At 49.3% G+C, this 21,495-nt stretch overlaps 3 protein-coding genes across 3 annotated transcripts; 2 read left to right on the forward strand and 1 right to left on the reverse strand.

The window, feature by feature from the left end:
• Positions 1-1,159: 1,159 nt before the first annotated feature.
• Positions 1,160-14,498, reverse strand: SF3A1 (splicing factor 3a subunit 1). The gene is made up of 16 exons (XM_042887044.1): positions 14,368-14,498; positions 12,400-12,512; positions 10,546-10,750; positions 9,458-9,715; positions 8,951-9,025; positions 8,408-8,558; positions 7,769-7,962; positions 7,008-7,125; positions 6,710-6,895; positions 6,224-6,345; positions 5,821-6,063; positions 4,910-5,120; positions 3,992-4,146; positions 3,099-3,200; positions 2,815-2,886; positions 1,160-1,929 (listed from the first exon to the last, which is right to left on the reverse strand). Exons 1-16 carry the CDS (start codon positions 14,431-14,433, stop codon positions 1,828-1,830), a joined length of 2,373 nt encoding a protein of 790 aa, XP_042742978.1. The 5' UTR covers positions 14,434-14,498; the 3' UTR covers positions 1,160-1,827.
• A 395-nt stretch (positions 14,499-14,893) lies between these two features.
• Positions 14,894-15,216, forward strand: CCDC157 (coiled-coil domain containing 157). The gene has a single exon (XM_042887073.1). The coding sequence runs from the start codon at positions 14,965-14,967 to the stop codon at positions 15,214-15,216; it is 252 nt and encodes an 83-aa protein (XP_042743007.1). The 5' UTR covers positions 14,894-14,964.
• A 995-nt stretch (positions 15,217-16,211) lies between these two features.
• LOC122188582 (coiled-coil domain-containing protein 157-like) lies at positions 16,212-21,229 on the forward strand. The gene is made up of 6 exons (XM_042887006.1): positions 16,212-16,292; positions 18,337-19,021; positions 19,641-19,718; positions 20,067-20,257; positions 20,384-20,560; positions 20,939-21,229. The coding sequence occupies exons 1-6, from the start codon at positions 16,212-16,214 to the stop codon at positions 21,227-21,229; spliced, it is 1,503 nt and encodes a 500-aa protein (XP_042742940.1).
• The last annotated feature ends 266 nt before the right edge of the window (positions 21,230-21,495 follow it).

Below are 21,495 nucleotides of genomic sequence, written 5' to 3' on the forward strand. Positions count from 1 at the left end.
GGCACCAATTGCCAGAGAGAGAAGAGCTGGGTGACCTTAAATGCAGTCCCATGATGCTCGGGTCCTGTGCAGGATGCAGAAATGAGACTTCTCCATTTTGAAGCTTTCTTTGCAGTTTCTATCAGCTGTGGGAAACACCGCTCACTAGCTAGCTGTGTGCACGCTGCTTTCAGCAAACCTCTCTGCGCTGCAATGACTGAGCTGCATTGCCCCTGTTAGCTTTGTCTTCAGGACCGGACCGAAATACTGTCTAGCTTTGAAGTGCAAAAGGAAAGTACTTACAGCACATCCACTTCCCACCCCAACATCCCAACAGCCTGCTGACTTGTGCCCATGGTAATTCAGCATCCTGCAGCACGGAGGCTGTGTTGGTGTGGACACGTGGGCAGCTGTCAGCTGGGAGCAGAACCACAGCCACCTGTGTTGGGCTTCTGCCTCTGACAGCACTGCGCTTCCGCTTCCTCGGCTGCCTGGAAGCAGGGAGCACTGAGCGGGGTGTGGGATGTTGTCTCTTCCCTCCTGCTTCATCACTCTCTCCCCTGAGCAGAACGTAAGGTAAACAGGATATTCCTGTAATGCCTGAGCACCTCCAATAAAATGAACACCCCCTTCCTCCCCTTCACCCCCCCCCAAAAAACCCAATCCATTGTTGCGGATTGTCCCAAAAGAGCAGAGGTGCCCAAATCAGAGGGCTGCTGGGGCAGCAACAGACAACCAACCTTCCTTGGCCACCTACGTGTAGCTTAACTCAGCCTCACTGTGTTTGTGCTGTGTGTTTCAAACTGCAGTACAGCTCTGATCTATTTTCGGGCCCTATAGGCTCCCCAGGACCAAGGGATGCTGACTGCAGGACAGGAAGGATAAGACACGATTTCCAAGAGAGTTGTCACTGATTAGGCTTAGGCTCAAAATCTTCTCTGTACACCCATACACAGACGTTGGTACACACAGCTGTGTTATGCTCAGGAATAACTGCAGCACTAAGGAAATTAACAAAATCCTTTTCTTGCAGCCTATTGTATGAAATGCAAGCATTTCCTAGAATAAACTCTTTGATTATGAAAGCCAGCATTTCCCCATAACATGTTTAAAGACCAGGGTGAACAAAGTCCATCCAAAAAGCCTAAATCCCCAAGAATGAGAGCTGCCACAGACAGGATCCCGCACTGAGATGCACGTTTATTAAAACAAATCACAGGCTGTACAGAACAAGCATGAAGCTGCTTAGCACACAGCCCCAGATCTCCTTTATCACAATGGAGAGCCATGCACGCTCATACTGAGAGAACAGAACTCCAAGTCAGGGTCAGTGCAAGAGGCTCTTGCAGATAGATACGAGACAGAAAGAACAAAGAGCTTACTACTAAGTATATAAAGAAATAAATTTTCAATTAGGGAAAAAAAAAAAAGGTTAAGTGAAGCAGCAAATACTGTAGTCAGACAGATGATGTTCTTGGTCAGAAAATCCCTCAAATAAAGATGGATCTAGACTAAGCTGGGCATGACCTCAATGCTGCTTCACTAGGAAATTCACTGTAGAGACAGCAAACCTGGACAACATCATTCTAGCTAAGCACTGATCACTAACAGACTGCTGCAGCTACATACTAGCTCACTACGTGCACACAGCTTTCAGGGCTCTTTCAGCTTCCCCTTCTTATCAGCCACCCAGCTATGGGTTCACTGATTCATTGTCTCCCTTTCTAAACTGGAGTTGGTAGGCAGTCTACAGCTTGTCACAGCAGCCCCACGAGGCTGGAGGATTTCAATGGCCGGGGTTACACCAGTGGCAAAGCAGCCCTGTTACACCTCTGGACTCCAGAGCTCCTATTTCTTTCTGCCTCCTCTTTCTTTGAGTGCCAGGTGAATCAGAGAGCCACTTGTCATGTTGTAATAAGCCAGGGAATTTGAATCCTTGATGAAGATGCCCTGTGGGGAAGACAAAAATAAAGACACAGTGACAGTAGAACTGTTAATGGTGCATTCCCACAAAGCCACAGGTAGACAAAGCCTTCCTAACACTGCTCTCAAAACAGGGTGATGACAAGAGTGCTGCAGGCTTCAGAAAAACCTTGAGGGATCTCAATGTCTCAAAACTGGCACAGGAACAGGTAGGTGTGCTGGGATTACAGAAGAGCATAGCCAGATGATACACAATTGCTCTCTACAAACAGACAGATAAAATCAGTCACAAATGAAGCTATTTCGATCCCCTCCTCCCCTTTTTTGTTCTTTACAAAATTAGTTAAGCTTCACTTCTTGCTAAGGGTTAACATTATCTGCCCATAGACTAATTCCAAAGGAGGTAAGAGCTCAAAGTTCACTGCTTAGGCAGCAGGTTGAGCTGTGCACATGCATGACTGAAAACAAGTTACTAAAGAGGAGCAGTGCCTATCTAAAAGCACCAGACTCAAGAAATTGCCTCCCTTCAGTGTTTCAGAGCTCCCAGAGTTTCAGTGTACTGTTGCTCACCTCTTGAGTTCATGACAAAACAAGGGTAAGTTGCTGCACTTAAAAGCAAACAAACAAACTCCAACCAAGAAGTCCTTCCACAAAATTGGCTGCATTTCAGAGAATGCCATCAAGCCTTGAGGCCTCATCTTTAACACAAAGTGAAGTTGCACTGATGCCACTATTAGAAGCCTGTCCTGCACCAACAGTGCACAGTAATGTAACAGCATGCTGCACAGGCAGAAAAATCCATTCCCTCTGCTCTTTCCTGTATCTTAGTGGTACAACCTTTTCTTTAAAAAAAGTCCATTTTAGTGTGAGAAAGCGCTGTAATGCAAACAACGTTGCAAGGCTTATACCCACCTCATACTGCAGCTTCTGTTTCCCAGCTGGCATCCCTGTGGCCTCATGGATCTTAACCTTTATAACAGACACCTAGGAAGAAAAAAAGCCTTGTTCAGACCTTTTTCTTCTATACAGATGGCCAACATCAAGATCTCTAGCACACAACCCTGCCTGGCAAGACACATCCAGGGAAACATCCAGAATTGTACAGCTCCTGCCACGCAGGTCAACCCTGCTCTCAACATGAACACACTCCACAAGAACAAAGCAAGGGGCAAAGGCTGGGTTAATAAGCTACATACCTGGTCTGAGAGTGGCAGAGTGAACACCAGCACTTGGCCATTCAGCTTCCATTCAGTCTTGTCCTGCATGTTGGGGACCTGGACTTTGACTGTGACTGGGCCCTAAGGGAAATAATGATAAGGTCTCTCACAGGCAAGGAGCTCAGGACTGTGATAAGAGCAGCACAGTATTTATAGACCTTCCCAATACTAACCACATATCTTCAATTCCCAGTGAACGCAGAGATGTTATTTGTCTCAATTCTGAGAAAGTCACTTCACTGTTACCATAACAAAGCCTTAACTTGGATTTCTCTCATCAGTCTTTTTGTGGGCTGCTCACCACGCACACAGATAGAGTGTTTTGGAGGGAACGTACACAGTATTGAAGAAATGGCTTCACAAGGCAAACAAGTGTCCAGGAGAACAGCACTCCCTTCCTGAAGGGCTTAAGACCCAGCCCAACGGGATGCTGTTACTCAGAAGGGTATAGAATTCCTTCTAACATTTCTATTGTGTTATGGCAGTTCTTACCTTGCCATACCACCATGCTGACACTGATCTATTACAACTCCTTGCACCTCCAGCTTAGCAGCCTTCTACTTAAAAGCTTATCAGCATTATCTCTTCTTTACATTACTATAGCCCTACATCTCGCTGCCCTTAATTACAGAAGAGCACCATCTGTGTGCAGCAGTACATTGCTCCTTCTAGTAAAATACAGGGCAGTTCAGTTTACTCAGGTATGACAGTAGAAAGGAACCATCTCAGCAAGTTCCTTTCTATTGAAATAGCTGCACATCAGCTCTCCTCTGTGTTCTCAGTGGACTTTACAACCCCTTTGAGCACAAGAAGCTGAACAGCCCAGCAGGGCCAGGACTGCAGTTCTCAACAAGCAGAGTTCACACACATACCTTGTTCCTGCGCAGAAACTCCTCCTCTGGAATCAAGCTGTCCTCACTCTTCAGTTTCTTTGAAACTGGCTCATCCTCCATAGGTGGTGGTGGGTGAACGGGAGGCATTGGTGCTGGGGAAGGAACTGGAGCCACGGGAGGTGCTGGAACAAATGCTGGAATGGGATGAGAGGAAGCACAACGCAGTCATCCACTGAGAATACAGCAGATAGTCCTTTACATGAGCTCTTTTAGCAGACTGATGAAGACTGAAAATAAATGCCATCATTCATGCAGTTAATATAGCCAACAGTACCATGCAAACTTCAAACATCAGATCTTCCACAATGGGAAAGAGTCCAGGAAGAAACAACGAGCAGAATGGGAGCTTCCTGCAGATCTTGCAGAAAAGAAAACGCTCTGAATTTAGCATAGAGCAGTGCCAGCACCTCAATTTAAATAAAAAGGAAAAAGAACCAAGACAGAAGTGTTTTTATGTTGTGCTTCTTAATTTAACACCACCACAATGCTATGAAGCCACTACAAGGAACAGAGCCAGAGCCAGATAACAGCTTTTCCTCTGGCAGCTGCAACTTCCCTAACAAACTGTAACACTCAGCCAGCTGCTGGCAGATCCACTTTATTCTGGTTCAACTTGGAAAGTCGCAAGGATTTGTAGTGTGCACCCAGTCAGGCTCCCATGGACACCAACAAGACAGAACTCCCATGCTGGAGCAGATGACTTGATCCAGAAGCCAGACTACCATTTATGTCACACTAAGCATTAAAAAAAATAATCCTTAAAAAAGAGATTTATAGTTTTTCAGAGCCAATTACGCACCATTACTACAGACAAACAGGGAAAAAGGAATCAAGTCTCAAACCCACACCAGACAGGAATCAACTGACAATTAAGTGGAAAGAGCTGAAGTCACTGACCTGTTGGTACTATCATGGGAGGTGGGCGAGGGCTCATGATGGGAGGAGCAGATGGAGGCATGGGGACAACGTTGATCCGTGGGGTGTGGATTATTGGTGGCATGGGGGTGGCTATGACAGAGCCTGGAGGTAAACGGACCACGGAGGTCATTGGGGGACGAGGCATGACAGGAACTGCAGAAACAACAGCAGCACGGACAGGAGGAGGCATCTGCAGAGAGAAGGCCATTTTTTCTTAGCAGGTGCACGCAGGAATGAGCATCCCAGTGCTGCCCACAGTTCTGATTAAATTAAAATCACCAGGGCAACACAGGGAGGATTTCTGCTGGGCAAAGGCCTGCTGGGAGCCTTAACAAGCCCACCGTATGGCAGTCCCAGCTCCCTGCAAACAGGCACAGAACCTCATTAACACATCAAGCAGCTCTTGCTTCCCTCACCACTCCGGGACTGTGAGACATGTGGCGACCTTGGAGAAGGAGTGAGCAAAGCCCTTGCTCCAGGAGAACACGGGCAGCGAGTCATCTGTGAACATTCCTTACTTGCCACTTCTTAGTTTTTCCACATCACATCTTAATTTTTTAAAATGTTTAAAAAAAAGAGGTCCCAACCCATTCATTCGTTAGCCATGCTTCCCTCCCCCAAGGTGTCACCACCCATGCTCTTCCCCTGTGCAACTCATCCAGTCTTCTTGATACAGCTAAGGATTAAAAACTCCACCTATACCTTATTTTCAGTTTTTAACTGCAAGTTTAATAGGGATGTTCGGAAGGTTTAAGAGCAGTTTGGAATGCTAACTTCTCTCAAAAGCTGTTACCAGCCAGTGTCCTGCTATAACCCTGAAGTTTTGTCAGGACTCCCTTCCAATCATCCACAGTCACAGCTGCTTTACTTATGGCAGCCCCAGCACTTACTGTGGGTGGACGAGGCACAGAAGTGATAGGCTGAGCACTCGGAGGGGGATTCGATGCTGATGAAGGAGGGGGTGGCTGGGGCATTTCATTGGGTTTGCTGGGACCAATCTTCTCCTTGCTGTCATCTTCTGGCACCAGTCCCTTGGCCTTATGGATAGCTTCAATTTGCTCTTGAAGAGTAATATTGGCCTGAGCAGCCTGTTGTGTGCGGGCCATGCTGCCTGAGTGGCCATCCCAGGTCACCTGTCAGGATAAAAAGACATCAGAGCAACCCCAGCCTGGGCAGACTACGATACGAGCTACAGACAGATCAGGACAGTAGTTTTACAACAGTGACAAGGTCAAAAAGAATCCTGAGCATTCACGATGCTACAAGAACCTATTAAAGCAGTTTCCACTCTACCTTTTCCTCTGGTTTCTGAATTTCCTCTTCACCAATCTTCTTACCAATGGCAGTTTCTTCCACACCAAAGATATCGGTACGGCGCTCCGCCAGCTGCTTCAAGCTGCTTTCGATATCCAAACCTGCAAGCAAGAAGAAACTCTTCCACTAAGTGAATAAAAAGAGACTTGATCCTTCATTAAATGATCTTTAAAACTATTTGCTACCTAATGGCCTAGAGCTGCTCTTTTCAGAAAGGAACTGCAACCAAGGACTGGCCAGCAGCAGCTAATGCTCTTTGCCTTTATCTTTGCAGAAGGGCTTCAGTGTACTAGCAACAAAAGTATCAGTATAATCAGAACACTGAGGACGTGAGACAGAAAGCTACATTTAAGATGTAGCTTTTCCCCTATCAGCAGGAACTCTGAGGAGCAGAGACACGCTAAAACGTTCACAGAAGGATTCAGGAAGAGGAACTTGCAAGCCTTGCCAGATGCACAAGCTGACCTGGGGCATAGACCTCATCATCGCTCTGCTTTTCACGGATGGAGCGATCGCGCTGCTCCAGCCATCGAGGATCCAGCAGACCAATCCTCATGTGCTCTTGCATTTTACTGGCAGGAATCTTCTCCCCAGTGATGGGGGAAACAAGATACTCGTCTGGAGCTGGGGCAGGCGGTAACGGTTTTGAAGCTGGAAGAACAAAACCACGCTGTTAAAAGCAGACCACCAGAGGATGCAGCCCAGAAACAAACAGCTTGGTGATCCTTCATTAATACAGCTGATCTCTGGCAGCTTGATTCACCTTTGGGATCGTAGTCTTTCCTCACGATGACCTGATCTGGTGTGGGAGGAAGAGGTGGCGGCATCGGAGTTTCTGGAGGAGGAGGAACTTTCTGACTTTCATCTTCGTCATCTGAGCCCTGATGTAAAGAAAGAAAATCAAAACCGTGCTCCAGCAGTCAAATACTCCCACAAAAGACTTTAGAGAGGCGTAAAAAAATCCTGTGCAAAACTACAAGGACTGATTATGCACCTTCAAAGTAACTGAGCTATTTTGCCTCTCAACACCTCTACTACAGTGGTTCCTTTGGGTAATCATGAGTGCAAAAATTAAGCAGACCCAAAAAAGGAAGCAAGTAAGCCTCAGCTTCCACATTACCACAGCATGGCAAGCCAGGGCTCACGGTTAGCCTTGATGATCTTGTTTCTTGCTAACAGAAAAACTGCTTATATGCAGTGGTTAAAAGGAAGAGTCTAAAATGAGTCATTTTTCAACATTCCAGACCCTGGTGTGTGAGAAAAGTTCAGAAGGCTGGATGACAGAAATGAACTCATATCAATTCACCGGGTGACCGAATTCCCAGATTCCTCTTGTAAATTGTATCACCACAGAAAATATTACATACACCATATTCCAGTATTCCAGGTCGTTTTGAAATTCAGTCAGAAGAATGGAAATCTCATTCCCTCAATATACTGAGAAATGTACTATAATGAAGACCATAATAAACCCCAGGCAAATCTCACAGGGCAAGAATAAAGCCAATTCGGCTGGCCACCTACCTCATCCATATCCTGCACCTGCGTGTCTTGGTCCAGCTGAGTCGAAGGCTCATCTGTTTTCTCTTGTTTTTCATCTTCTTCATCTGACTCCACCTCCATCTCTACCTCCTCACTTTCCCCAAACTTCTCATAGCGCTCCTGGATGAGGATTCGAGCTCCCAGCTCTTCTGGAGTGGTGGGAGGTGGGAAATTCCCTACAGTGCAGAAAACACAGCTTCTGTTTCTTGATCCCTTTCCATTGCACAATGGGAAGAAAACAGAAATACCAGTTTTTTGAGAAACAGTTTTTCTACAAAACAGGGGCAACAAAAGCTCCTGCCAGCTAAGGTATTTGCTTGTCCTGTTTTAAACTCCATCACGACCAACGTTATAACAGCACCTGGAGACAAAGTTACTTAAAGGTGAAAGCACCACCAGAAAGCGGGACAAGTTTTGCTGCCCTGTTTTGAGACAGAAAAGCAGACACTGCCACAGCACACTACTTGATTCCAAAAAACAAAGAATCCAGCCCTGCCCCATCATTAGGAAGCTTTTTCATTTTGAAGGCTATACAGCTGTAAAACCCCACCTCTTCCTAAAACCAACACTGTACTCAGAGGAAGCACAGTTTCCTGAGGTTACAATGCCTCTTTTCAGTACCTTGCTCGTTGGGCTGAAAGTCCACCGTTTCCACAACCACAAAGTCATGCCAATCAATCTGAGCATAAGCAACACGTTCCTTCTCCTTCTCTTCCTCTTCCTTCTTTCTCTCTCGCTCCTGGAACTTTGCCCACTCCACTCTGTAATACACCTGTACAAGCAGACCCAGGGTTAGCACCAAATGTCACACCAAAAATACGTAATAATCATCTCTACAGTGTCTAAAATTTATCCTAAAAGCCCTCTCAAGGTATTTATACAAGGACTGCTTTGGAGGCCAGGCAGGGATAACTGTAACTTATGTAGAAGCTCTAGGCTTGCCTACTGAAAGAGCACTGCACCAGCCTCATGAAGTGGCTTTCTAAAGCTGAAATGTGGATCTCTTGAATCAAGAGCAAGCCAGATGTGACACATTAGGTCCTCCCAAAGATTCACAGCAGGGAATTGACAGACAACAAATTAGATGCATTAGATGTATGAAGAGACAGAATTCAACACATAACTGAAATGCTTCAGCAATTTTGATAGCTATTCGTGTAATACCTGATCCAGGACTTCTTTGGGGTTTTCAGCCTCCTTCTTGAGCTTGATGAGTAAGCCTTTTGGTGGGATCAAGATCTGAAACACATTTTGCAGGACAGTTCATGACTGCTTTTTGCCAAAATCTTAAGAGCAATTATTCTCTTTCCATATTAATAGTAGAGAACTCTGTGGCTATATCCCATCTCTCCAGTCTGGTCAAATCATTGTACTTGCAGTTAAACCACTCGCTTTTGCTCTACCTACACTCAGTACTTTAAGAAATGCCACTTTTTGAATTTATTTATGTTACTTAAGAGTATCAAAGACTAAAGCAATAACCCAGAGCATACAGTGCTGCATGTTGCCAACAAGTTGCAGGAGATCCACCCTTTTTAAAGGGCAATTTTAAAGGATGGACTCCTAGACCTGTGTGTATTTCTAGCCCAGCTGTGCTTTAGGGCATCATATTCCTCAAAATCAAGAGTGCTGCTGAAGAAATCGACCTGAGAGGCGCACTGCCACGAGTACCTTCGTGTACTGCTCAACCAGCTTTGTGAAGTAGTTGAAGAGGCTGTGCTGCGGGCGAAGGAAGTCAAACTGGTAGTTCCTCTGTTCCTTCTGCATCAGCTGAGTCAGGAACTGCCTCCCGTTCCGAGCCACAAACTGCGCTGTCAGCTTCACCACATCCAAATCAAAGGCAGAAATCGAGGGTGGATCTGCGATGAACTCAAACTCTGGAGGTGGCTCTTTTGGAACAACCGTCTCCTGGATCACCTGGGCCTGCACCTACAGAGCAGGATGGGGACTGCTCAGTGACTGCAATCGAGTTGGCACTGAACACTCCACAGGGCTCATCTTCTCTTGAAGGAAAACAAGGTTAGTCTAGATATTCTGGCAACTGCAAGGACTGGAAGGAAAGCAGTAATGCTGGGTTTCTCTCTGTAGTTGGGTGTACTTTCAAACAAACAATGAGCTAATGACACTGCTAATGACACAGCTAATGACACTGCAGGCTATCAGGACTTCACCACCATCCTCCAGTCCTTCAGTCAATTCCACACAGCAAAAGGTCATGCAAAGCATGTAGAAGGCTCAGTCAGCATCCTTTTTCCACTCTGTATCTATGAAGACAACTAAGCAAGATTAGCAATGTTTTGTACACGTGTTCAGCAGATGATGATCCTACTGGCAGGAAAGAGCAACAAAACAAAACAGAAGTGTATCTCTGAGACAGTATATGCAATGTGCCCAAACTGAATCCCAAAGGATATTTGAGGATTGTGTATGGTAGCCCTAAATTCATACACTCCCCGTGAACACTAAGTCTTAAGTACCATACAAGTCAATGCATAACTAAATATAATTAAAATGCACCAAGTAACACAATTTATTGATCTTTCACACAACTTTTTAGTTACCAGCAACCACGGGATGCCCATCTGCATCAAAAGAAAGTCCCAGATGGTAAATTTCATGCCTGTGAGTTGTCCTCTATTGCGACCATTGAGAAATTAAGTCCTTCCTTCACGCTGTCCTTCTGCTTTCATCATTCTGCCCAGCATCATGATGTGAGAAACAATTAGTGAGAAGCAATCTAAGCAAAAAGGAACATGTACCTTCTGTGGAAGCTGCTGCTGAGCAGTTTGCTGCTGTTGCATGACCTTGGGAATAGCAGCTGAGGGCTCCTGTGCTTTGCCCTCCTTGAACTCGCTGACTTTGTGCCGGTAGTACGCATGGTAAGGATCGTTGGGATTCAAGAAATTGAACTTAGGGTTATTTATTTCATTCTGACGAATTCGAGCTTCAAATTCTGGCCCATTTCTGCAGGGTGGAAAAATAAAAGTTTAGATAACGGGTATCAACTCAAGCACAGAAGCCCATTTCTTTCACAGCAGGCTGTGTTCATGCGTCTGCCTTCCAGCAGGCAAATTTCTCTCCTGCGTGGAAGAAGTTTACCTCTCCCTACCTCTAAATAACCCACACCCAACACAGCAGCCAGTCACACACATACAGTTATGTGTACATGAGCTAATTCAGTCTTCAGCATTTCACAGCAAGCATTTCTTAGGACAGTTAAAAACTTCCCATTCCACTGGGAATACTCAAATCAAACATGACTGGATGAAGACATGGTTTATTGGAAGATATTCACGAGCTCCTTACTAGACTACCAAGTTCTTAAAACTAGTTTCGTTTCAAGAAGGTTCAGCTAAAGAAAAGGTAGGTAATCACCAGCCTGCTCAGAGATGGACCACACTGGAGAGCTCCACTGCTGCATTTAGGAGAGCCAGTTTTAGCTCCTCTACTCCCACCTGAAGTTAACAGCTACTTATTTTCTGAGGGGAGATTAAGAAAGCTAAAAGCTTGCTGCAGCATGCTTCCCTTCATACTCTCTGGCCCTGTTTAGGCACTAAGTCTCTCCCAAAAGAAGATGTTTCTACAATAGGAGAGGATAAACAAAGTTTCTTCCTTATCTTCAAAGCAAGCTCAGGCTCCTCAGCAGCATTTTAGAGATCAGTTACACAGCAAGAGTCTCTGACCAGACCATCATTTAGTAATTGCCTTAAACCAGCAGTTCCATTTTAGCAATGTGGAAGCACACAGCGTCCAGCCTGCCTGGATGCCATGCAGAATTCACATAGCCAGCTGAGGAATTCACTTCCTGTGCTATTTGTACTCGGCCAGAAAGACCGAGATCCAGTCCCTTGATACCCCACATAGCATGAAGGCAGCCAGAAATACTTCAGCATTTTAAGAACATAGAAGACGACGGCCAGGCCAACAGCAGCAGCTTGTGTTTGCATGTTGATAACAGGAGGAAAAAGCCCGAATGAGTAAAACACATCAAACTTTCAGGTTTCTCCCCCACCTATGACATCTATAGTTGTGATCATCAACCTGCTAATCAAAACATGCCACGCACATGACGGGCAGCTTGGCTACCCCAGACCTCTCCCTGAGAACATGCACTTCTACCCCCTGGGCTATAGAGGGGGAGAGACATTGGAGTCAGCATGCCCCAGAGGCTGGGGCACTTCATGGAGCTGTAGGCAAACAGGGATGGGACTGAGCCTTGGGAATCCAGCATACCCTAAAAGAGGTGACTGCCTACACATTGTAAAATAGAGTGAAAATAAATTAATGACTTCTTTGGCTCACTCACTGAGTGAAGTGCTAGTAACAAGGCTTCCTTTCCTTTCTACCTGGAACTTTGTTTGCCCTTCAGGCCATTTTAAAAAGAATTTATTTACTACCACAGCTTTTCTAGCAAAGCACACGTTACATCTCTAAGAAGACAACTGCTGCCTCTTTTCTACAACCTCTCTGGTAAAAATTCAATCCTTGAAACCTCTATGGAACGCTGTGGGACTGTGACCAGTTTCAGCTTCTGGAGACAGACAGACAGTAGCACTGGGAGGTGAGAGGCAGAAGAATCCCACAGAAGACAAGACAACACTCGTGCTGTTTACCTGGCTACGAAGCTGGCAGTCTTGTCAACAATATTCCTGACCTCAGGAGGAGGATAAATAATTCCCACCACAGGCTTGGCTGGTGCTGCTTCCTCTTTTGGCTCCTCTTCTGGCTGCAATAAAAACATTTTTCTTACAGTCTTTTGTACTGTTACCTCCTAAGTAGAAGAATATTCCTGTACCACCACCTCACCATCGCTGGAAGATACCTTTCACTCCGCAATATTTGCAACTAGTCAAGACAGTAAATTCAGATTAAATCTAGCCTGGTAACAAGAAAAGGGACTACAAATGATCTCAAATGATCTCAAATATCACAATTAGCACATATCAAATTATCACATCAGCATCAGAGTGTGAAAGCACAGCCTGGTAGTTTCCAAACATACACCAGGTTTATTTTTAGTGAGTTGAGCTGTAAAATTCACTTCCCTCTCTCTATCAGTTTCCTCATCTGCACCTGGAGTAACAGACCTAAGGTACCTTAGTGAGCTGTTCTGAAATACCATGCTGAGAGAGTGCTCTGTAAGAATTAAGTACTTCAAACAGCAACTCCTGCAGTGGACAGAACTGCCTATTCTCCTCAGTCCCCAAAGCACTGAATTTTCCTGGCACCAAGACACGGTTTAACAATCTGAACCTGCAGTCCTGCAAGGCAGCAGCACTCCCCAGCTTCCCAGGCAGGGAGATGGTGTTTGTCAGCCTGTCAAGGGCACCTGCTGCGGGGGCTGCTGCAGAGAGGCAAGCAGGAAGGCTGTCCCACGGGAACCAAACAACTCTTCCCAGTGTTTCTGCTCTTTCAGCTTCAATCCAGTGCAAGTTTATAGATGCTGAGCCAAGATGTAGCAAAGCGTGCCTCTAACACCACACATAGGAATAATTCAGCACTGCTGGACAGCTCTGGAAGTTAAGAGCATTGCAGGCTGGATATTTGGATAAATTTATTTTCAGAAAGAGCAGTGCTGCACTGGCACAGCTGCCCAGGCAACAGTGGAGTCACTGCCCCTGGAAGCTTTCAAGAAATGTGTGCATGTGGCACAGAGGGACGTGGTCAGTGGGCACAGTGGGGTGGGGTGACAGTTGGACTAGATGATCTCAGTGGTCTTTTCCAACCTTAATGATTCTACAATTCCTAATGGTCTGCAGGGCTACCAGAAATAAGAATCTAAGTGCTCAAACCAACATTAAATAACACACAGCTTCCCATCTTACTAAGGCTGCATTAAAGACTTTCCCATAGCTGAGAAGAAATCAGCAGGGTGTTTTCCTCTCTGCAGCTGTGGGAGGACCTGAACCACAGCCCCAACACTCTCCCGAGGGCAGCTTTGCCTTTCAATGCAACCAGCTGCAGTTCTTTGCAGGATGCTGAAGGTGCCTCCCTTCCCTCACAGCACAGCTTTCACAGAACAGACACACGGGACATCTTTATAATCACTGAAAGCCTGGCAGGTTGTTACCTCTTGTTAATTCCCTGAAAGCTTCAAGAGATAAACTTTTAATCGGGCTGCATATTAGGAAATATTTCTTCTCCAAAGAGTGGTGCTATGGTAGCACAGCTGCCCAAGCAGTGGTGGGGTCGCTATCTCTGGAGGTGTTACAGAACTGTGGAGCTGTGGCACTGAGGGATGTGGGCAGGGGGCACGGTGGGGGTGGGCTGAGGTTGGACCTTGGATCCAAGGGATCTTTTCCAACCTTAATGATCTAAGAAGCAAATTAAGAGGAAGACACAACGACTCCTTTCAACTTTCATTCCCACTTCTTCCAAACAGCAAAAAGCATTAAGCCCAGGGATGTCTGATCACCCAGCGCCGTGTCGCCTCGCTGCGATGCCGCAGAGCTGTGGGCAGCCGGGAGGCCGAGGGACAGGGCCGTGCACGGGGACAGGGCCGCCGCTGCAGGCCTCGCTAACCCCGCCCGCGCAGTTCGCAGGCCCGAAGCCCTCCGGCCTCCCCTCAGCGCAGCTCTTACCGGTTTGCTCTCCGCGGGAGGAGCTGGCTGCGCCGGAGGCCCGGCCTGCACGGGACCGGCCGGCATGGCGCTGCTCGGGATCTCTCGGTAAAGGCCGCAAAGAAAGGGGCAGCGCCGCTCACAAAATGGCGGCCGGGCGCCTTGAACTGCGCACGCGCGCCGGAAGTGACGCACCGCTCCGTGGCAGGAAGGGGCGGGCAGACGGGGGGCGCGCATACGCCGAAGGTTGTTCCGCTCGCGCACGTGGGGCGCAGGGGCAGCGGGCGGAGCTGCGCATCGCGGGGCGGGGCGTTGCCATGGCAGCGGGTGCGGCGCCGCGGCCTAGGCCCAGCCGCCGGCCCTACATCCTCACCTGTCCCCGGTTGGCCCCTCCCGGCGTCCCGGCTCCCTCAGTGCCCCCACCGCTGCTGCTTGCCCTCCTCAGGCACCCCTCACCCCAAATCTTCCAGCCCTGGGGACGCAGCACCTGTCCCCTCCATTCCCCTGGCAGCCCTTTGGTGTCACCCACGATTCGTTTTTAGCACTGCCCACCTTTGCCCCACAGAGACTGTCCGTCCATCTGTCCATCTGTCTGTCCACCCAGCCTCGTCCTGCAGCATGGCACACCTCCTGGGTCACCCTGGCTGCATGGCAAGCCTGCAGGCCGACCTGAGAGACCTGCAGGGAGCCATCGCTGACGTCACCTCCCGCACTGGCCCTGCACGCTTCCCCTCCTGGAAGTTCCCCAACAAAGTGTCCTGTGAGCTGGATCTGGTGGTGTTGCTGGAGAGGTACAGCCACGCCGAGGGTGACCCCGAGTTCAGCCAGCACGCACATGTGGTACTGCTGGAGCTGGTGATAGACAGGTGAGCGGGCAGAGCGCCCTGCAAAAAGCAGCTGGGGCACAGCGGCTCCTTCCCCATGGAGGGAAGATGTCTGGCCTGTTTGATGCGGTGGTTTGGGCAGCGGGCTGGAACTGGGTGGTCTTTGAGGTCAAAGAATCATAAAATCATTGGGAGGTCAGATGTCCAACTCCCTGCAGTGAACAGGGACACCCACAGCTAGATCAGGGTGCTCAGAGCCCTGTCTGGCCTGGCCTTGAATGTCTCAATCCCTTGGAGCATTTTTCGGGCCCTCCTCTGGCTGTGCTCCAACAGCTCCGTGTCTCTCCTGCACTGAGCACTGACCATCTGGACGCAGCACTGCAGGTGAGGTCTCACAGCACACAGCAGAGGGGCAGATCCCCTCCCTCTGGCTGCACTGCTTTGGATGCAGCCCAGGATACGGTTGGCATTTCAGGCTGTGAGGGCAGAGTGCTGGCTTATATCCTGCTGCCATCCATCAGTACCCCCAGGTCATTTTTGGCAGGGCTGTGCTCAATTCTTTAGTCCCCTGCTTGTATTGATAGCGGGGGTCCCTTTCAACTCAAGCTATTCTATGATTCTATGAAAATAACTCAATTTTAAAGATGAGCCATGCCCTCAGAGCTATCTCTGGATACCTGGTCCTAACAATACGCCTTCAATAACAGCAGTGAGTGCCCCACATCTTTATGGAGAGTCTAACTGCAGCCCCTTGGAGTTACATCCTGGTGCTGCAAGGGGATTTAATCCTTCCCGGTCTTGTTCCAGGCCTGAGGGTTATACATACACTGAAATCCAGCCACCTTTGCTGCCGTGCTGGTTTTTCAGGCTCACTGCTCTGTTAAATGCCAAGGGCCTTCTTCCCGTTACAAATATTTTATTCCTCTAAGCTGTGTTTCTTTTCCACAAAGGCTGCTGCTGCTGCTGCAGAGCTTCACGGGCTATGCAGAAAACCTGCTCAGCGAGCGAGCTGTGCCCCCAGCGGAGGCAGTGGGACCCTGCATGTCGGCAGGGCTGACGGTGAGGAGGTACTGGCACAGCATGCTGCGACTGGGAGCCTGCTACCAGCAGCTTCAGACTGAGGTGGGACATACAAGGGTGTGCGGGCACAGTGGCTCAACAGCCACACAATTACGATATGCCAGGCATGCCCATGGCACGGGGCTGATGTTGCAGTCTTTCTCTGAGATGCCATGGTACATGTAGTGGCTGCTCCATGCACTCCCTGACTGTGACCTCCAGGCTTCCACCAGGGTTTTGGGACTGGGGAGCCTGGCTGCTCTTATTGCTTGGAAAAAATATTCTCACCTTACCAATGTGCTACCTCTGTGGGTCTGCTGACCCACACTGTGTGGGGCTGAGGTGGCCTAAATCAGTGAAATGATTTGTGGTAAAAATGCCATGCCTCTCCCCTGTGTTTTATTTTCAAAATGATGCCTTTTGTGGCATAGTGTCAGAATAATTCATCTCACATAGCCAGGAGACAGTACAGTGAGATGTGACAGAAGGGAAAATAACAAAAACAAGAGCCAGGGAGGAAGTTCTGCTGCAGCAGCCTTGTGAAACCACAGCTCTGCTATCTAGCAGGCAGTGACCAAAAAGCTACCTGTGAGCTTGAGAAATTCAGTTCCCTTGTGCCAGGCAGAACCAACGGTAACCCATGCTGTGTGTAAACATCATTTTGCTTACAGGGCACCTGCTTTCATGGTAACATAATAAACAGTGAACCCTGAGCACTGTACTCCAGCAACCTCTGAGGGTGCACGTTCTGACCTTGTAGCTTCTTGGCTGCACTGATATCTTGTCCCCATCCTTCATATCTCTGCATTCAGCTCTCCTGAATTGTTTGCTGATAATGGATCACAGAATCACAGAATCACAGAATCACAAGGTTGGAAACAACCTGCAAGATCATCCAGTCCAACCCCCCTCCCATTCCTATCAGTACCACAAGCACTAAACCATTTCTCGTAGCTCCTCATCCAGGCACCTCTTGAACACTGCCAGGGACAGCGACTCCACCAGCTCCCTGGGCAGCCATTGCAGTGCCTGACCACCCTTTGAGAGAAAAAGTTTCTCCTAATATCCAACCTAAACCTCCTCTGGTACAACTTCTGGCTGTTTCCTCGGCTCCTGCTATTTGCCTGGGAGAAGAGGCCAGACCCTTTTGCACCACAACCTCCCTTCAGGAAGTTGTACAGTGCAGTGAGGTCTCCCCTGAGCTCCTCTTCTCCACACTGAACAATCCCAGCTCCCTCAGCCGCTCCTCATAAGCCCTGTGCTCCAGACCCCTCACCAGTTTCGTTGCCCTTCTCTGGACACGCTCCAGGGCCTCAATGTCTTTCTTGTAGTGAGGGACCCAAAACTGAACACAGCACTCGAGGTGCGGCCTCACCAGTGCTGAGTACAGGGGGATGATCTCCTCCCTGCTCCTGCTGGCCACACCATTTCTAATGCAGGCCAGGATGCCCTTGGCCCTCTTGGCCACCTGGGCACACTGTTGGCTCATGTTCAGCCGAGCATCAACCAACACCCCCAGGTCCCTTTCCTCTTCACAATCATCCAACCACTCATCCCCAAGCCTATAACGCTGCCTGGGGTTGTTGTGCCCAAAGTGCAGAACCCGACACTTGGCCTTGTTGAACCTCATCCCATTCACCTCAGCCCAGTGATCCAGCTTACCTAGATCCCTCTGCAGGGCCTCCCTGCCCTCAGACAGATCCACACCACTTCCCAACTTGGTGTCATCTGCAAACTTACTCAGGGTACACTCAATCCCTTCATCTAAGTCATTAATGAAGATATTAAACAGGATGGGCCCCAGCACCGACCCCTGGGCGACACCACTTGTAACAGGTCTCCAGCTGGACTTCACTCCATTGACCACCACCCGTTGAGCACGGCCCTCCAGCCAGTTCCTTATCCAACAGAGTGTAAAACTGTCCAAGCCATGGGCAGCCAGTTTCCGCAGAAGGATACTGTGTGAGACCATGTCAAAGGCTTTGCTGAAGTCTAGGTAGACTACATCAACTGCCTTTCCTTCATCTACCAGTCTGGTCACCCAGTCGTAGAAGGAGATGAGGTTCAGTCTGGGCTCTATGTTTGTGTCCTGTGCTCTTTTCACCAGAAGAAGACTTGCAGGAAGGATATCGCTGCACTCCAATCCACCTCTGAGGCTGAGAGAACTGCAAAGGAATGCTTGAAGGACTGCTTGCCATCTACTTCAGAGTCAAGCACACCCCCAGGTGCTGCCCAACCCAGCTCCCCATGGCAGGCTGTCAGCAATACCTCAGGCAGCTCCCAGCCCAGATCTGCCTGGAGCACTGAGGGCAGCTGCAGCATCCACACACAGGCAGCAGAGCCTCCAGCACCCTGTGACACCTGTGACAGCTTCCAGGCTGGCTTTCAAGAGGTCAGGAAAGCCATCATCAGCATCTGCCAGAGCCAGAACATCCCCTCAGCTCTAAGCAGGTTCCAGGAGGTGGTGGAGGGCACTGAGGGGAGAAGGATCCTCTCTGCAAGTGATGTGAGCTACTGGGTCTCGGAGCAAAGCAAAGACCTCTCATGCATCAACAAACACCTCCACACACTGCTGGAGCAGCTCAGCCCTCTGAAGTCTGAGCTGTCAGAGTCAAAGAAGGAGAAGGATGAGCTGCAGAAGCAGGTGGAGGACTTTGCTCGGCTGCTTCAGGTGGAGAAGGAGACCCAAGCACGGCAGAGGAAGGAGGCTGAACAGAGCCTAGAAGTAAAGAACAAAGAGCGTTTGGAGGCTGTAGCCAGGCTGGAGCAGGACAAGGATGATCTACGGAGAGGTACAGTGCTGTCTGCTGTCCCCTGCACCCCCTCCCATGTCTGGGGGTATTTGCAGGAGGCAGCAGCCTGCAGTCAAATCTTGGTTCCAGCACCACGAGCAGGGCTTTGGCCACTAGTTTTGCTAAGTCCTGCATCAGTGGTGAGAAAATGCTCCCTGTAGGGTCATTACATAGTTTTCAGATGTCTGGCATGGCTGAGACAAGGGGACGAGCCATGCTGTGGGTTTACCTGGCCCTTTATCCATGCATTGACAGCAGCTGCTGGAGTAGATGAAGGCTCCTCCACTGGCATCACTGGCTTTCCTGATGTCCTCATCATCTCCCAGCTTCTGCTGCTGCTTCTCCATTCCCATCATCTCATTTTCCACCACTGCAAGCTCCACATGCTCTCTGTGTCCCATCTCTGCAGCATTTCACATGCTGGCAGCTGTTCCCTGCTGGGAGCCTAACCCCCAGCAGTGGGAGCTGCTTGCCCTCATCATCTCACTGCCTCCTCCCTGCTGAAGCACAGCATGATACAATTACTGGGTGAAAAGATGCTTTGGCACAGTCGTTTTCTGCCTCTTTGTTTTAATTTGAGGAGCTGTTTAATGTTTAGTAGTCTTTTGTGCTGATTTAGGAGCTGCTCTGCTGGAAGAGCGAATCTCTGCCCTAAAGGAAGCACTGGCCATGAAGCAGGCTGCTGTGCAGGAGCTGGGTAAGAACCTGGGGTGCTCATCCAGTTGGCACATCTCTCCCTGAGTCTGGCTCTGATCTCACACATTTTTCTCCCATGTAACTCCTGGCTCTCCCAGAATCTGTTGGGTTAAACCTAGTGGGAATGAAAGGATGACATGACCTCACTGCAGTGCCCAAACATCATCCAGCACCAGGGTGGGTTGGTACTGGTGCTGGCTGAGATTTGAGGTTCCCTGGGACACCAAGAGCCCTGCTACCATCCCTCTCCAGCACTTGCAGAGGCTGTAGGGCCCCTAAAGACACCTCCTGGCTTGGGAGCATCTTCCTATTCTGCCCAGCCTGTGCCACAGTTGCTGTGCCTCCCCAGAGGCAACCAAGCAAACTTTGCTGGAGGACTTGAAGACTGCGATGGTGGCCAGGAGCCGGATGCTGGAGCTGGAGGAGGAGGTGCAGCTGCTCACCAGACAGCGGGACAGCCTGGGCCAGGAGCTGAGTGCAGTCACTACCCAGCTGGAGAAGGAGAAGGCCAAAGTGGAGAGCACACTGAGGCACGAGAAGGTATGAATAGAGCTCTCTGGAGCTGTCCAGTTGTGACCACAACCTCCCACTGCCATGGGTGCTGCTTCTCCCTGGCACTGGCATCAGGGCAGCAGCAGCCTCCAGCAGGCTCACCTCCCTGCACAGTCCCTGCAGGCCAAGCAGAGCACCCTGCTGCAGCAGCTGGACAGCCTGGACCAGGAGCGTGAGGAGCTGCAAGCTAGCCTGGGGGAGGCTGAGGAGAACAGAGCCCGGATGGCAGAGCAGCTGCAGGAGAGCCAGAAGCAGAAGGAACAGAGCATGCACCAGCTACGAGTGCAGCAGGTACCCAGCATTTGTCAGGGGAGCAGCCAGGACAGGACACAGCTGTGCCACAGGGCTCCCAGGAGCCACCTCTGCCCCATCTCACACTTGTGGGCAGTTCTCCCAGGACAGTGGCTCTGACAGCTAATTTGACATTGCCACAGGGCCACTTCCACGTAGTGACCCTTCTCTCTCAGACTCATTTCACAGTTGCTCGAAGCAGCCTGTGCTTCAGACACACAGAGATCATTACAGATCATTACAGATCATTACAGGGACGACGTTGTCCCTCTGTTTGGGGATATCCTTATCCCATTAAGGACAGGCTTCCCCAGACTGTACCATAATGAGGTTTGGGAAGGTGCCCCCAAAACTCACCCATCTGTTGTGGCCCCACAGGAGTTGCTGGACACGTTGCAGCAGGAGAAGCTGAGCCTGGAGCAGTGCATCTCCAAGCTACGGGAGAATGTCTCTGGGCTGGAGGAGCAGACAAAGGAGCTGAAGGAGCGGGAGAAACTCCTGGTGTTCTTCCCTGAGCTCCACATCCCCGTTGAGACACAGTTTGAGAGTAAGGCACAGGGCAGCGGGCAGCAGTGCCTGCTTTTGCAGCAGCGGGCTTGTACCTCTGGGGTCTCCTGGAGCTCAGGCGGAATCCTGTCAGCCCTGGGCACATTGGTGTCACTTGTGTAACAGTCTGTCCTCCTGACATGAGTCAGTTGCAGCCAGGAAGGGCTCAGTCCCTGTGAGGCACTAAGCCGCTACCATCTTAACCTGATTCTTTATGTGGGTGCTGTGTCCCACATCTGGCACAAAAGCAGGGCAAGGACTTGGACATGGCTGCATTTGTCCTTGCTGTTTCAAATGACAGATTGGGGTCCCAGCTGCCACTTCCAGGGTCGTGCTGCCAGTTCAGGAAGGTTCATTTCCAGCAGCTATCGCCTTGCTCAAGAGGAAAG

Source organism: Lagopus leucura, unplaced genomic scaffold, assembly GCF_019238085.1.
Source record: "Lagopus leucura isolate 7727_CA_CO unplaced genomic scaffold, USGS_WTPT01 Super-Scaffold_100071, whole genome shotgun sequence".
Taxonomy (NCBI): domain Eukaryota; kingdom Metazoa; phylum Chordata; class Aves; order Galliformes; family Phasianidae; genus Lagopus; species Lagopus leucura.